This window comes from Bidens hawaiensis, unplaced genomic scaffold (assembly GCF_021521415.1).
Source record: "Bidens hawaiensis isolate Kalapana, Puna unplaced genomic scaffold, B.hawaiensis_p1.1 tig00032787_1, whole genome shotgun sequence".
Taxonomy (NCBI): Eukaryota; Viridiplantae; Streptophyta; class Magnoliopsida; order Asterales; family Asteraceae; genus Bidens; species Bidens hawaiensis.
Genome location: NW_027505263.1, coordinates 71,372 through 85,109, shown reverse-complemented (window position 1 = coordinate 85,109; position 13,738 = coordinate 71,372). Strand labels below are relative to the sequence as shown.

Below are 13,738 nucleotides of genomic sequence, written 5' to 3'. Positions count from 1 at the left end.
TAGACATATATTACGATATAGAAATGGCTAGCGGACAACTGATTAAAATAACGAAAGTCTTTAATAAAGGTAAAATATCCTTAGCTGGGTATAATATACCTATTAGACTTTTACCAATGTCTTTAGCCGGTTTCGATATTGTGATTGGTATGGCCTGGTTATCAGCCAACCAAGCTTACATCAAGTGTGAACAAAAATCATTCGTTATCCGGACACCCGATAATAAAACCGTAAGAATCGCTGGAGATCAAAATGCTGGTCAAATCAGCATTATTTCCAAAATCAAAGCTAACCAATGCATGGGAAAAGGATGTCTTGCATTCATGGTTTACGTAACCAAGGAACCTGAACTCGAGAAAATAAATGAAGTTCCGGTAGTATCTGAATTCTAAGACGTATTTCCCGATGAATTGCCAGGTATCCCGCCTAACAGGGAGGTGGAATTCAAAATCGAATTACTACCTGGAACTAACCCGATAGCAAAAGCGCCCTATCGTCTGGACCTGACCGAAATGAAACAACTAAGGAAGCAGTTAGACGAACTATTAGAGAAAGGCTTACCAAGCTCTTCGCCTTGGGGAGCACCAGTGTTATTTGTCAAGAAGAAAGATGGATCGATGCGGATGTGCATTGACTATCATGAGCTGAATAAAGTGACAATCAAGAACCGATATCCTTTGCCCCGTATTGACGATCTATTCGATCAACTACAAGGAGCTAGTTGCTTTTCAAAAATAGACCTTAGATCCGGGTATCATCAATTGAAGGTTCAGGATGATGATATTCCTAAAACAGCTTTTGGAACCCGATACGGTCATTTTGAATTCACTGTTATGCCATTCGGCTTAGAATACACCAGCTGCATTTATGGATATGATGAATCAAATCTGTAAACCATACTTGGATCGATTCGTTATCGTATTCATTGATGATATTCTTATCTATTCAAAGTCCGAATCTGATCATCAATTCCATCTGAAAACCATACTCGAAGTACTTTGAACCGAGAAACTATACGCTAAGTATTCGAAGTATGAGTTTTGTCTTTCAGAAGTTCAATTCTTAGGTCATGTCGTAAATGCCAAAGGAATTCATGTTGATCCAGCAAAAATTGAGGCAATAACCAAATGGGAGAAACCAAAATCTCCAACACAAGTTAGGAGTTTTCTTGGTTTAGTGGGATATTATCGGAGATTTATTCAAGACTTCTCCCATATTGCTGTCCCTTTAACCTCACTTACCCGGAAATCGGTTAAATTCGAATGGCGACCTAAGCAGGAAAAAGCCTTTGAAACTCTGAAACAAAAACTGACAAATGCACCCATACTAGCCCTACCTGAAGGACTAGATGGCATTACTATATACTGTGATGCCTCGCACACAGGAATGGGTAGCATATTAATGCAACGAGACAAGGTAATAGCCTATGCCTCACGTCAGTTAAAAACTCATCAGAAAAACTACACCACTCATGATCTTGAACTGGGAGCTATAATCTTTGCTTTGAAATTATGGCGACATTATCTTTATGGTGTCAAGTTCACCGTCTTCAATGATCATAAGAGTCTCAAGCATATATTTAACCAAAAGGAATTAAATATGAGACAAAGAAGATGGATGGAAACGCTTAGTGATTATGATTGTGAAATTGAATACCACGAAGGTAAAGCAAACGTGGTAGCTGATGCGTTGAGTAGAAAAGAACACAGGATACCTAAACGTGTTCGAGCCCTTCGACTAGAACCTAAGGTTGACTTAACTAGTCAAATTCGTGAAGCACAAAAGTTAGCTCTGGTAAAAGGGAACATTAAAGAAGAAAAAGAGAACGGTACCATTGATCAACTGGTTAAGGGGGATGACGAAATTCTCCGCCTTGGCAAAAGAATATGGGTACCAGAGATAAGATTCATGAGGAAGCTCATAAATCCAAGTATATGATGCATCCAAGAAGTGATAAAATTTATCACAACCTCAAGAACGATTACTGGTGGATAGGCATGAAGAAAGAAATAGCTATATGTAGCCAAATGCCTAACTTGCTCAAAAGTCAAAGCGGAACACCAAAAACCGCTAGGACTCTTGCAGCAACCCGAAATCCCTACTTGGAAATGGGATATGATAACCATGGACTTTATAATGAAGTTACCAAAGACTACTCGAGGTAACTATGCCATTTGGGTTATCATAGACAAATTGACAAATTCTGCACATTTTATTCCAATTCAGGAATCATTTTCAATGGACAAATTAGCCCAACTCTATGTAGAGAAAATCGTACTAATGCATGGTGTACCACTATCAATCATCTCTGATAGAGATAGTCGGTTTACATCAAACTTCTGGAGAAGTTTCCAGAAAGCTATGGGCACCCGTCTGAACTTAAGCACTGCTTATCATCCACAGACAAATGGGCAAAGTGAAAGGACGATTCAAACATTGGAAGATATGCTTCGTGCATGCGTAATCGATCTTGGTGGTAGCTGGGATACTCATCTCTCGTTGATGGAGTTTTCTTATAACAACAGGTACCACACAAGTATACAGATGGCACCATTCGAAGCTTTATACGGTCGCAAGTGCCGAACGACGGTATGTTGGTCAGAAGTCGGAGACAAACAAATGTCTAGACCCGAACTGGTTCAAAAGACTACTGATCAAATACAACTAATCAGGGATCGACTAAAAGCGGATCAGGATAGACAAAAGAGCTATGCTGACATACGCCGCAGACCATTAGAATTCCAAGAGGGTGATAAGGTCTTGTTGAAAGTATCACCTTGGAAGGGAGTTGTTCATTTTGGTAAGAAAGGTAAACTGAGTCCCCGATTCGTTGGACCATTTAAAATCCTAGAAAAGATTGGACCGGTTACTTATAAACTCGAACTCCCTGAAGAAATGAAAGGCATACATAACATATTTCATGTTTCGAAACTTCGCAAATGTTTAGCCGACGAAACGCTTGCTATGCCTTTGAAAGACATGCAAGTCAACGACTAGCTTAAGTTTGTGGAACAACCAATTCAAATAGAAGATTCTATGGTTAAGTTCCTCAAAAAGAAGCGTCTTAAGAATGTCAAAGTAATATGGGATTCGCGTCGAGGACCCGAATATACTTGGGAACTCGAATCTGAAATGAAAAATAAATACTTACATCTGTTCCAATAATCTCGAGGACGAGATTAATTCAAAGGTGAGGAGGATGTAAGATCCCATAAAAATCCATAAATATTTTGGACAAAAAATTTTAATATAAAAAGTTTATGGATAAACTTTGTAAAAAAATGAAAAAGGAAAATAAGATAAGATGGGTGCATCCACCAACTTGGTGGAGGAAAGAAAGTGAAATCCTTGCACATGGGTATAAATAAGGAGTGCTAATCCCATCCCACATTGGAAGTGGATAAAAATGTTAAGCTCCATATAAGGAGAAGAAATTCCATAGTAATATTCTTATATGCCCTTATGCACCCAGTGGTCCTAGCGGAGGGTGCGAAGCACCCGAACACGCACGCGCACAGGCGATGGACGTTTTGATAGCGCACGCTCGCATCGCCGCTTAAGGGCCGCCGTAGTATTTTTGCATGGCGAAACGAGAAAGCACAGGGTTCGAAAGCATCAAAATACAATTTGACCCTTTAGCGATACGAGATGGTCCCAAGGACATGGCCATCACGCATCGCGACCCCTTGTGAAAATATCTGATATGTCGGCTTACTATTTTAATCAAATGGCGGTTTAATCGCGATGGGTACATTAAAAACCCATCGCGTATCGCGATGGGTCACCAGCTTAGCCTATAAATAGCAATTTCAGGTTCAAGCCAAATCTTACACCAAAATCACTTCTTTCTCTCTTTCGAACACTTGATTGTTCGCTGCTAAGCGCTACGACAAAGCCCTGCGAGTTAGGAAGTTCGTAAGCAATCAAAACAAAAAATCGAACCTCTGTCCAAGTTATTATCAACTTGTCTAGACTATCTAAGGTGACTTATGTACTAAGTTATCTTTATATTAAACCCTAGTCAAGGGTATCGCTTATAACCTTGCTTTAATATACGATTAAATGTTTTCATAAGGATATTATTTCTAGATGAAGTAATGTCCAAATAAAAACATTATATTTTGACGGGCATGTAGTAATTGGAAGGGGGATATCGCCAGTATACCAGGTTTCTTTTCTAAGGAAAGTAATTCGTATAAATCCAAATTAACCGAGGGATCCGTTTACTTACCTGGAGAAACTCAATGAGAGCGATTGAACCTATTAGGCCAAATCATGCTATATCAAACGTCACCCTAGAATAAACAAAAGAGTTTTATTCAAAAAGATTTACAAGGCTAAACCAGATATAAGATTTGGAACAAGATTACGTGATCTAGTAGTAATACATGGTTGTTATCAAACTATAGGTCTGATAAATCCCGTTCATCCGGCTTAAACAAAAGAAGTTAAAGCTCGATTTTGAAAGGTGAATACGTGCAACCTTTTATTGGAAACTTGGCAAATTAGACATCGGGTTTGACTTGACAAGTCTGTCAAAGTAAAGGGATTACGTGATCCCTAAGTTTGTTGAATGTTTACATGAGATGTTAGGATCTCTAAAATGCTATAATACATGTTAGATAATAAAGAACTTAGACAGTCAGTACATGTGTCTGGATCCAAACATACTGTTGCATGTAGATTAAACTAGTTTCTCATTATGGGCAGCGGGTCCCGAGAATTTATATAGTTTGTTACATGCTGGTCAAACTAACCCCCTCAATATGGGCATCAGATCCCGAGGGCATGTTAGTTTGTTGTATTTTACTGTGGCAATGGTCCCAGAAATAAGAGACGTTTTTGCTAAGTAATAAGAAAACTTTCTATGTATTATAATGATTGTTAAAATTGTTTATTAAGTCAATACGTTTCACCAGCATATCGCTGACGTGTTTAATTAATATTTCAGGAAAGGAAAAGATGTGCTAAGCAAGGATAGAGTCATACCATTAGAAGTTTTGTGATGAATGGCTCAGTTTTTTATATATAAATATAAATGAAATTCTTGTTACGTAAATTACTTGTTTGGTAAAACAATGTAAGTTTGGGTGTTTATTCCCGAACTAAGTTAGATGAATATAATACTATTATAATTAAAAGAAGTCTTCCGCTAAAACAAACCTTATACTCTGATATATTTACAAAACAGGTACCAACGGGTAGTCACACTTCCAGGCCCGGTATGGGGGTGTGACAGGTGGTATTCTCTGTCACACCCCGACTTAGGGCCTAGGCGTGTGACCACTAGTGAGTACCTGTTTTGTAAATAAATCAGAGTTTGTTTGTTGTTTCTAGCGGAAAACTTTATTAATAATAAAATATTTATTTAATTTTGAAAACTTCTCGGATATTAAATATCCGAGTGCTTGCAAATAAAATATTAATTTATTTCGAAATTTCTTGGATAGTGAATATCCAAGTGTGTGATTTATAAATTTTTTAGTAAACTTGTTTACAATATTTTAATAATAAAAATGAGCAATCTCCATATGGCATCTAACTCCATGAGTGACTCTAATCCTTGCTACTTGTACTATATTTGCTTTCCTGAAATGTTAAAAATACATCAGCTACATGCTGATGAACACGTTGACACAAAATAGTTTAATACTTAATTATCCCCTCGAGACATCGTAGACCTCGGCCCAACGTGGCTTAGGAAACAATCAAGTTCTGAAAGTCTGAATAACCATTATAAACTCCAGCTCAACTCGAAACCGCTCAGCGAACACCGCAGCGTTCGAGATCGTAGCCACTACCTATATACACAAGATTATCCCCACTCGAACATCGTAGGTCCGACCCAACGTGGCGGAGGCATAATCAAGCGTGGTGCGGTGTGCCCACCGTCTACCCACATATGAAAGGATCCAGACAAACGTATACGACAGCCTGAGGGCCAAGGATTACCTCTGTTTATAATGTTTTAGGGATACGTAATCCCATGTAATCATTTATAACACTCGATTTATAAAGTTGTAAAGAGTTGGACATGTTCACGCCTATAAAGAGTTTAGATGTATTCACCTTTTTTATGGTTAGCGTAACCCACCGACTTAATCTTCTTGTTACCTCGGACCTATAGTATGAGAATAACCTTTTATAAATACTAGATCAACGATCTAGCTTTAGACCTTTAGTCTATTTGCATAATCATTACCTTGATAATCATTTCTCTTTATAAAAATACTTGAAACCTTTAGTCCAAGATGTTTCATCATTTAAACACTATGTTTCTTCTTCAGGAAGAAACGTATATACTATGTTTCTTCTTTCTTAAGAAAGACTATAAAATCTTTATAATCATGAAGAAATAATATTTTATCTATACCTCATCTTATGAAAACTATATTTCACTTATTAGTTGATCAAGGTATAGACTATACCTCCGACTAGGGTCTAAGCTATGTACAAAAATAACTTAAGCATAACTCCTACCTTAAACGCGTATTTAGAACATGATGCTTAAGAATGAACGGCAATACTTCTACCATACTGTGGGTGTCGGGAGTATGGGACGTCGGAATCCCGAGTTGGCACGTTCTCCAAGGGCCATGGTTCGGGATTTATTGGGAACGCCACTAGCCACCGCAGACCGCAGGCGTTGTCTTCGACTTAACTAATTAAGACCAATGTTTATTATCGTCGTCAGTCAATCACCATCGGGTTAGTAACCGTTACCATTGTTACTTCTCTCTTTTGTTTCACTCTATCTATATCATTCTTTTGATTTCTCTATACTCTCATCGCATCATCCTCTTTTGTTTTTGAAAAATAGTATTTATTATACATGCATAGTGGTGTGGTATGGCACGTGTAGGGATTTTATAAAATGAAGATGATAGATGTGAAATGTATTATTCTAATTGAGTCTAATGATCTTCATATTATTCCACGTACATAAAAATGTACAGAGATTAATATTTATCTACTTCACACATAATTTAATATAAATAATAATTATAATTGTTGATATTTTACTACTAAAAGAGATGCAAATAATTGACCATGAAACATCTTGTGTTTTATCTTATGTTATTATTATAATAGTAACCGTAATTACATCACACACATCTAATCTTTGTCCTTAAGTGATGTTTGATGTTTGTTAAACACGTGTCTAAATATCTTATAACTCCAATGATTATATCTTTTACTAAACACTCGGGTTATAGTATTTTGAGTGTTTTAGTTTTTTTTTTTATAAAAACTGATAGTTTATATAAGATTCTAAAATTTTGACAGGTATTATATAAAAGAATATTAGTGAAGATAATATAAAAACATGGCATCAATTGGCTGCTTAAGAGTTCTTCACACATAAGTCTTCTAGTTATCCACAAATTTCAATTATATACATATGTACGATATATTGGCTTCTAATATAATTGATGCATACTATATATATTTATAATACTACATATTATTACGAATAAGTTATAACTTATGTATTAATATTAGTAGAAACTATGCGTATATATATAGTTGTTAACAATTAATTTACTTGTCATGCTCGCAAATAATATTTAAACATATAACGTTTCTAGTTTTAAATTTTCGTTTAACACTTAGAATATAAATATTTTATTTATTTTCAGAAACCTACCATAGCATATATATACTTCTACTTTTTATGCTGGTTATTACACTTTGGCTCTTCGTTTTTATTATTTTTATTTTTTCACCTTATATATTCTATCATCTATAAAATCACATAACTAAGATTTTGAATATCACATTTTAATAATTCAAATCAATCCATATCAATAGTTCAAGTAGCCTTTGCAGGCAATCTAGTTATCAAGCATGAATCATGAAAGAAAATATTTAGAATACAAAGTGGTAAAGTAAAAAATAAGTTAATTACAATTGGCCATTGTTATTAACAATTTACATTACTCATTATGTTCTGAATTATTACATTATGTTCTGAATTATTACCTGACATAAAAACGTGTGAAACCCCACATCTATAATCATTACAAGATGACCTTTTCAATTTACTACATTTTAACTAATCCTAGCGCAATAGAGCCAAATAGAAAATAGTTTCGAAATCTTAAAATCACATCATGTAGAAAATAATAAATGTCTTTAAACATAATTTATAAATGTAATGGACTAACTTATAAGATTAACTGAAGAAATTAATCAGGACCCTTATGCAAATAAAGTTAGGCCGCCATCCATGAAACTAAACCAAGAAAATCAATAAAGTTTTGTAATCAGTTAAAAGAAATAGTAATATCAGTCGTCAATAAATTAAACACTTGAAATAGATATTATATATATATATATATATAAGAATTTAAAGATTTAAAAATAAAGTTATGTAATGTGAAAAATCTATCAAAAGTTAAAAATGGTGAAATTAAAATAATAATAATAAAATAAATTAATTCGCAATAAATTAAACACTTGAAATAGATATTATATATATATATATATAAAAGGATTTAAAGATTTAAAAATAAAGTTATGCAATGTGAAAAATCTATCAAAAGTTAAAAATGATGAAATTAAAATAATAATAATAATAATAAAATAAATTAATTCGCTAAAGAAGTTGTCCTATCAATTATAAAGAAAGAGATCGTATAAAAATTAATGACAGGGAAAACAAATAAAGATATATTTTTAAGAAAATAATTATTTAAATATTACACTTCTATATCATATAGAAAATACAGAATAGACGAAAGTAACGGATGGTAAGAAGAGAAACGATTCGCAACTTGCTTAAGAAAAGAAATAGTACAAGAATATATAAAAAAAAGGGGAGAAGAAATAACAACTATAAAAAAAAAAAAAAAGTTAAACACGAGTAAGATTAACATGATATTTCACTTAGATAATGTTATTAGTTGATTACCTCCTATATGAGAGAGAAGTAAATGATTAGATCATGTTCACATATTCATTAATCAAGTATCTTATATAATATCTTGGACTATCATTTGTTGTATAATTTCAAAGTACAAAAATAAAAAGAGAAAAAAAGAAAAGAAAGAAAGAAAAAAAAATGTCAAACACGAATCTCATTTACATAATATTATAAATAATTTTATACACAGGCAGGCCTGGCTCTGAGAAGTTAAAAATATTTTTGGGCCGAAGCCGAAAAATATCTAGGGCTCAAGTAAATTGAGTATTTTGTTAGTTTTAAACAATTAAATTTTTAAATGATCATACTTGGTTATGATTTAAGTTGTGTAAAAAATTTTATATAAAAATAAGCTTAAACATGTTTCAAATGGGACTAGAACCCACAACCTTTTGGTTGAGAGTAATACATTTTTGCCACTAAGCCAAAACATAAGGAAGTTTTCTTATTACTTAGCAGAAACGTCTCTTATTTCTAGGACCATTGCCACAGTAAAATACAACAAACTAACATGCCCTCGGGATCTGATGCCCATATTGAGGGGGTTAGTTTGACCAGCATGTAATGTCACACCCCAACTTAGGGCCTAAGCGTGTGACCACAAGTTGGTACCTGTTTTGTAAATATATCAGAGTTTATGGGTTAATTTTAGCGGAATGCTTTAGGTTAAATATAATATTAATTTACATTGAAAAATTTACTCGGGAATTAAATACCCGAGTATTAGTTTACAAAAGATATGTTTTCATATTACAAGAATTTTATATCAAAAACGGAGTCATCTTGTACGCGCCTCTATCTTCATTAAGACTCCAATCCTTGTTAATACTACTTATGCTTAATTACCTGCAATGGGTTGGAAAAATACGTCAGCTATATGCTAGTGAACACGTATGACTCAATAAAACATTTTAAATGACGATTACAATACAAATGTAGTTTTCTTGACAATCTCAGCGGAAGCATTTCTACTTCCGGTATATGTACCACTGCCCTACACACACAACAGTATTCCTCGATCCAAACGGCCCTAAACTGAGAACTGGTCATGACCGTTTAAGCTCGTGGCTTCATTGCCTTTGATTGATTGATTGATTGAGCTTTAACAGTTATGTTTGGATCCAGACATATGTGTATTCGGTCTGAGTTGATATTATTCTCTACTTTGTATTATAACGTTTTAGAGATTTCATTATCTCATGTAAGCATTGATTGACTCGTTAAGACAAACACTCGTTCGTCTCATTGAGTATAATATGTTTTGACTGATCGAAAAGGTTAACGTATTCACGTTATAAAAGGTTTGAACGTATTCACCTGTATCGTCGGTGTTGGAAACCTTGACTGATTGATTGATTGTGAATGATACTTAACCTATACATAAATAGGTTCGTATGAATGTTTTGAATGATGTTAAGCTATGATTGTAAGCTTAACCTTGAAATCGTTTATCTTTGATTGTGAATGAAAACACTTATTTTATGTGACGTTTGAAATAGCATGCTTTGGCCTAATAGGTTCTATCACGTTGGTAAGTTTCTCCAGGTAAGTAAACGGGTCCCTCGGTTGATTGGAATTTATGCGAATTACTTTTCCTTAGGCAAGAAACTTACTACTAATGATAACCCCCTTCCAGTTACTACATGTCCGTCAAAATATATCTTTTGTTTAACATTACTTCATCATGAAGTAACGTTTTATGAAAACATGATTGTGAATGAATGTTTGTGAAATACGATCAAGGTTAAAGGCCATAGCCTCGATTGATAGTCTAAGCTATAATTCAAATAACTTAAACGTAACTCCTACCTTAATTTCGGATGCTTATATTGATAATAAGAAAAAGGCAGGATCTTTATCTACTCGCTTAAGTGATTGCTACTTGATTATAACTTCGTTTCTTGCACGAAATACGAGACAACAGCACGTCGGCTAATTACGGCAACCGGGCACGCCTTTCGATGTTAACTATGTGAAAGTGGAGGTGAAATGGGATGATGAGAGCTCAATACCCGTCACCCCCTTTTATAGGCTGATTCAGTACCCCATCGCGATACGCGATGGGTTCCTTGTGACCTGTCGCGTATCACGATGCCGCAAAAAGACGCCGCCTTATCTGCGGGTGACACGTGGCCTGTCATAGCGTGCCACGTGTTGACACGTGGTTGGACACGTGTCCAGGTTGCTTAACTTGGTCATCGCGCTACGCGATGCTCTCTTAGATTGAGCTATCGTGTATCGCCAAACCGCCCATTTCTGGGTTTATGTGCAAGGCCATCGCGCTACGCGATGGGTAAATCCTTACCCCGTCGCGTATCGCGATAAGTTCAAAATTTCAAAATGTTCATTTTTGGTCCTTATACTTTCTAAGTTAGTATTTTAGGCCTAAACTAAAGAGGGTAAAAGACACGGTGTGACATGTAACAAACTATATAAATTCTCGGAACCCGCTGCCCATAATGAGAAACTAGTTTAATCTACATGCAACAGTATATTTGGATGCAGACACATGTACTGACTGTCTAAGTACTTTATTATCTAACATGTATTATAACGTTTTAGAGATCCTAACATCTCATGTAAACATTCAACAAACTTAGGGATCACGTAATCCCTTTACTTTGATAGACTTGTCAAGTCAAACCCAATGTCTAACTTGCCAAGTTTCCAATAAAAGGTTGTACGTGTTCACCTTTCAAAATCGATCTTTAACTTCTTTCGTTTAAGCTGGATGAACGAGATTGGTCAGACCTTAGTTTGAAAACAACCATGTATTAATACTAGATCACGTCATCTAGTTCCAGATCTTGTATCTGGTTTAACCTTGTAAATCTTTTTGAATAAAACTCTTTTGTTTATTTTAGGGTGACGTTTGATATAGCATGCTTTGGCCTAATAGGTTCAATCGCTCCCATTGAGTTTCTCCAGGTAAGTAAACGGATCCCTCGGTTGATTGAGATTTATACGAATTACTTTCCTTAGAAAAGAAACCTGGTATACCGGCGATATCCTCCTTCCAGTTACTACATGCCCGTCAAAATATAATTTTTTTATTTGGACATTACTTCATCTACAAATAATATCCTTATGAAAACATTTAATCGTATATTAAAACAAGGTTATAAGCGATACCCTTGACTAGGGTTTAGTATAAAGATAACTTAGTACATAAGTCACCTTAGATAGTCTAAACAAGTTGATAATAACTTGGACAGAGGTTCGATTCTTTGTTTTGATTGCTTATGAACTTCCTGACTCGCAGGGCTTTGTCGTAGCGCTTAGCAGCGAACAATCATGTGTTCGAAAGAGAGAAAGAAGTGATTTTGGTGTGAGATTTGGCTTGAACCCGAAGTTGCTATTTATAGGCTAAGCTGGTGACCCATCGCGACACGTGATGGGTTTTTAATGTACCAATCGCTAAAGGGTCAAATTGTATTTTGATGCTTTCGAACATTGTACTTTCTCGTTTCGCCATGCAAAAATACTAAGGCAGCCCTTAAGATGCGATGCGAGCGTGCGAGGTGCGCCATCAAAGCGCCACATTGCGCCCGAGCCCGTGCGCGTTCGGGTGCTTCGCACCCTTTGCTAGGACCACTGCTGCATAAGGGCATATAAGAATATTACTATGGAATTTCATCTCCTTATAAGGAGCTCAACATTTTTATCCACTTCCAATGTGGGATGGGATCTGCACTCCTTATTTATACCCATGTGCAAGGATTCCACTTTCTTTCCTCCACCAATGTGGGATGCACCCATCTTATCTTATTTTCCTTTTTCATTTTTTTTTACAAAGTTTATCCATAAACTTTATATATTAAAAATTTTTATCCAAAATATTTATGGATTTTTATGGGATCTTACACGTATCATTATCAACCCTATGCAGCTTCCACATTCATTTCAGGTTTGGTATGTTTTAAATTTTTAGAATATCATCTGAAAATAATAAAAAAAACAAAGGATATCATTCACATAGACAACGACAAATTAACTGTAAGGCCCCGAACCCGGTGACCCACCCTACTTTAGCGTCGGATTTACTCATAAACACAGTTCTTCAAATCAGAGTTTATTAAAACTTTTCGCGGAATATAAAACATCATTCATTTGTTACAAAACATTAAATCTTTTCTTTGATACCATAACACAAAACTTTATATTTAAAACATCTTTACTTCTTTCTTCAGATGCCAGCCGTTCAATCCATGCCGTGTGTCATCCTCATGCTAACTCTATAATCAGCTCACCTGCGTGCATACTAAAAGTCAGCTACGCTGAGTGAGTTCTAGTTAATCGAACGCCATACAATACATACACATACATACATATCTGTAGATACATATCCATACTTCACTAGTTACCCTTCTGTTCTACATACATACTTGCTACCATACATACATACATATCTACAATCACTAACCTCAGTCTACCGAGAGTACGTTCATAGTTCACCGTCTATACCTGTACTCAAGGTCGTGAACACGTACAAGGTTCGCAGTCCTTACCTATGTTCACCATTTATGGTACGTACAAGGATCGCGGTCCTTCCCTATACCATAGTACATCCACAACACGTACAAGGTTCGCAGTCCTTCCTTATGTTGCAACCTAATTCATAGCACGTACGAGGTTCGCAGTCCTCCCCTATGCTACAAAATCAGCACGTATAAGGTTCACAGTCCTTTCCTATGCTGAAATACATCCACAACACGTACAAGGTTCGCAGTCCTTCCCTATGTTGCAACCTAATTCATAGCACGTACGAGGTTCGCAGTCCTCCCCTATGCTACAAATACAGCACGTATAAGG

General features: G+C 35.4%; 1 protein-coding gene across 1 annotated transcript; it reads left to right on the top strand.

Annotated features, from left to right (window-relative positions):
- Positions 1-1,386: 1,386 nt before the first annotated feature.
- On the top strand, positions 1,387-2,997 carry LOC143611950 (uncharacterized). The gene is made up of 4 exons (XM_077086045.1): positions 1,387-1,564; positions 1,664-1,930; positions 1,996-2,161; positions 2,526-2,997. The coding sequence occupies exons 1-4, from the start codon at positions 1,387-1,389 to the stop codon at positions 2,995-2,997; spliced, it is 1,083 nt and encodes a 360-aa protein (XP_076942160.1).
- The last annotated feature ends 10,741 nt before the right edge of the window (positions 2,998-13,738 follow it).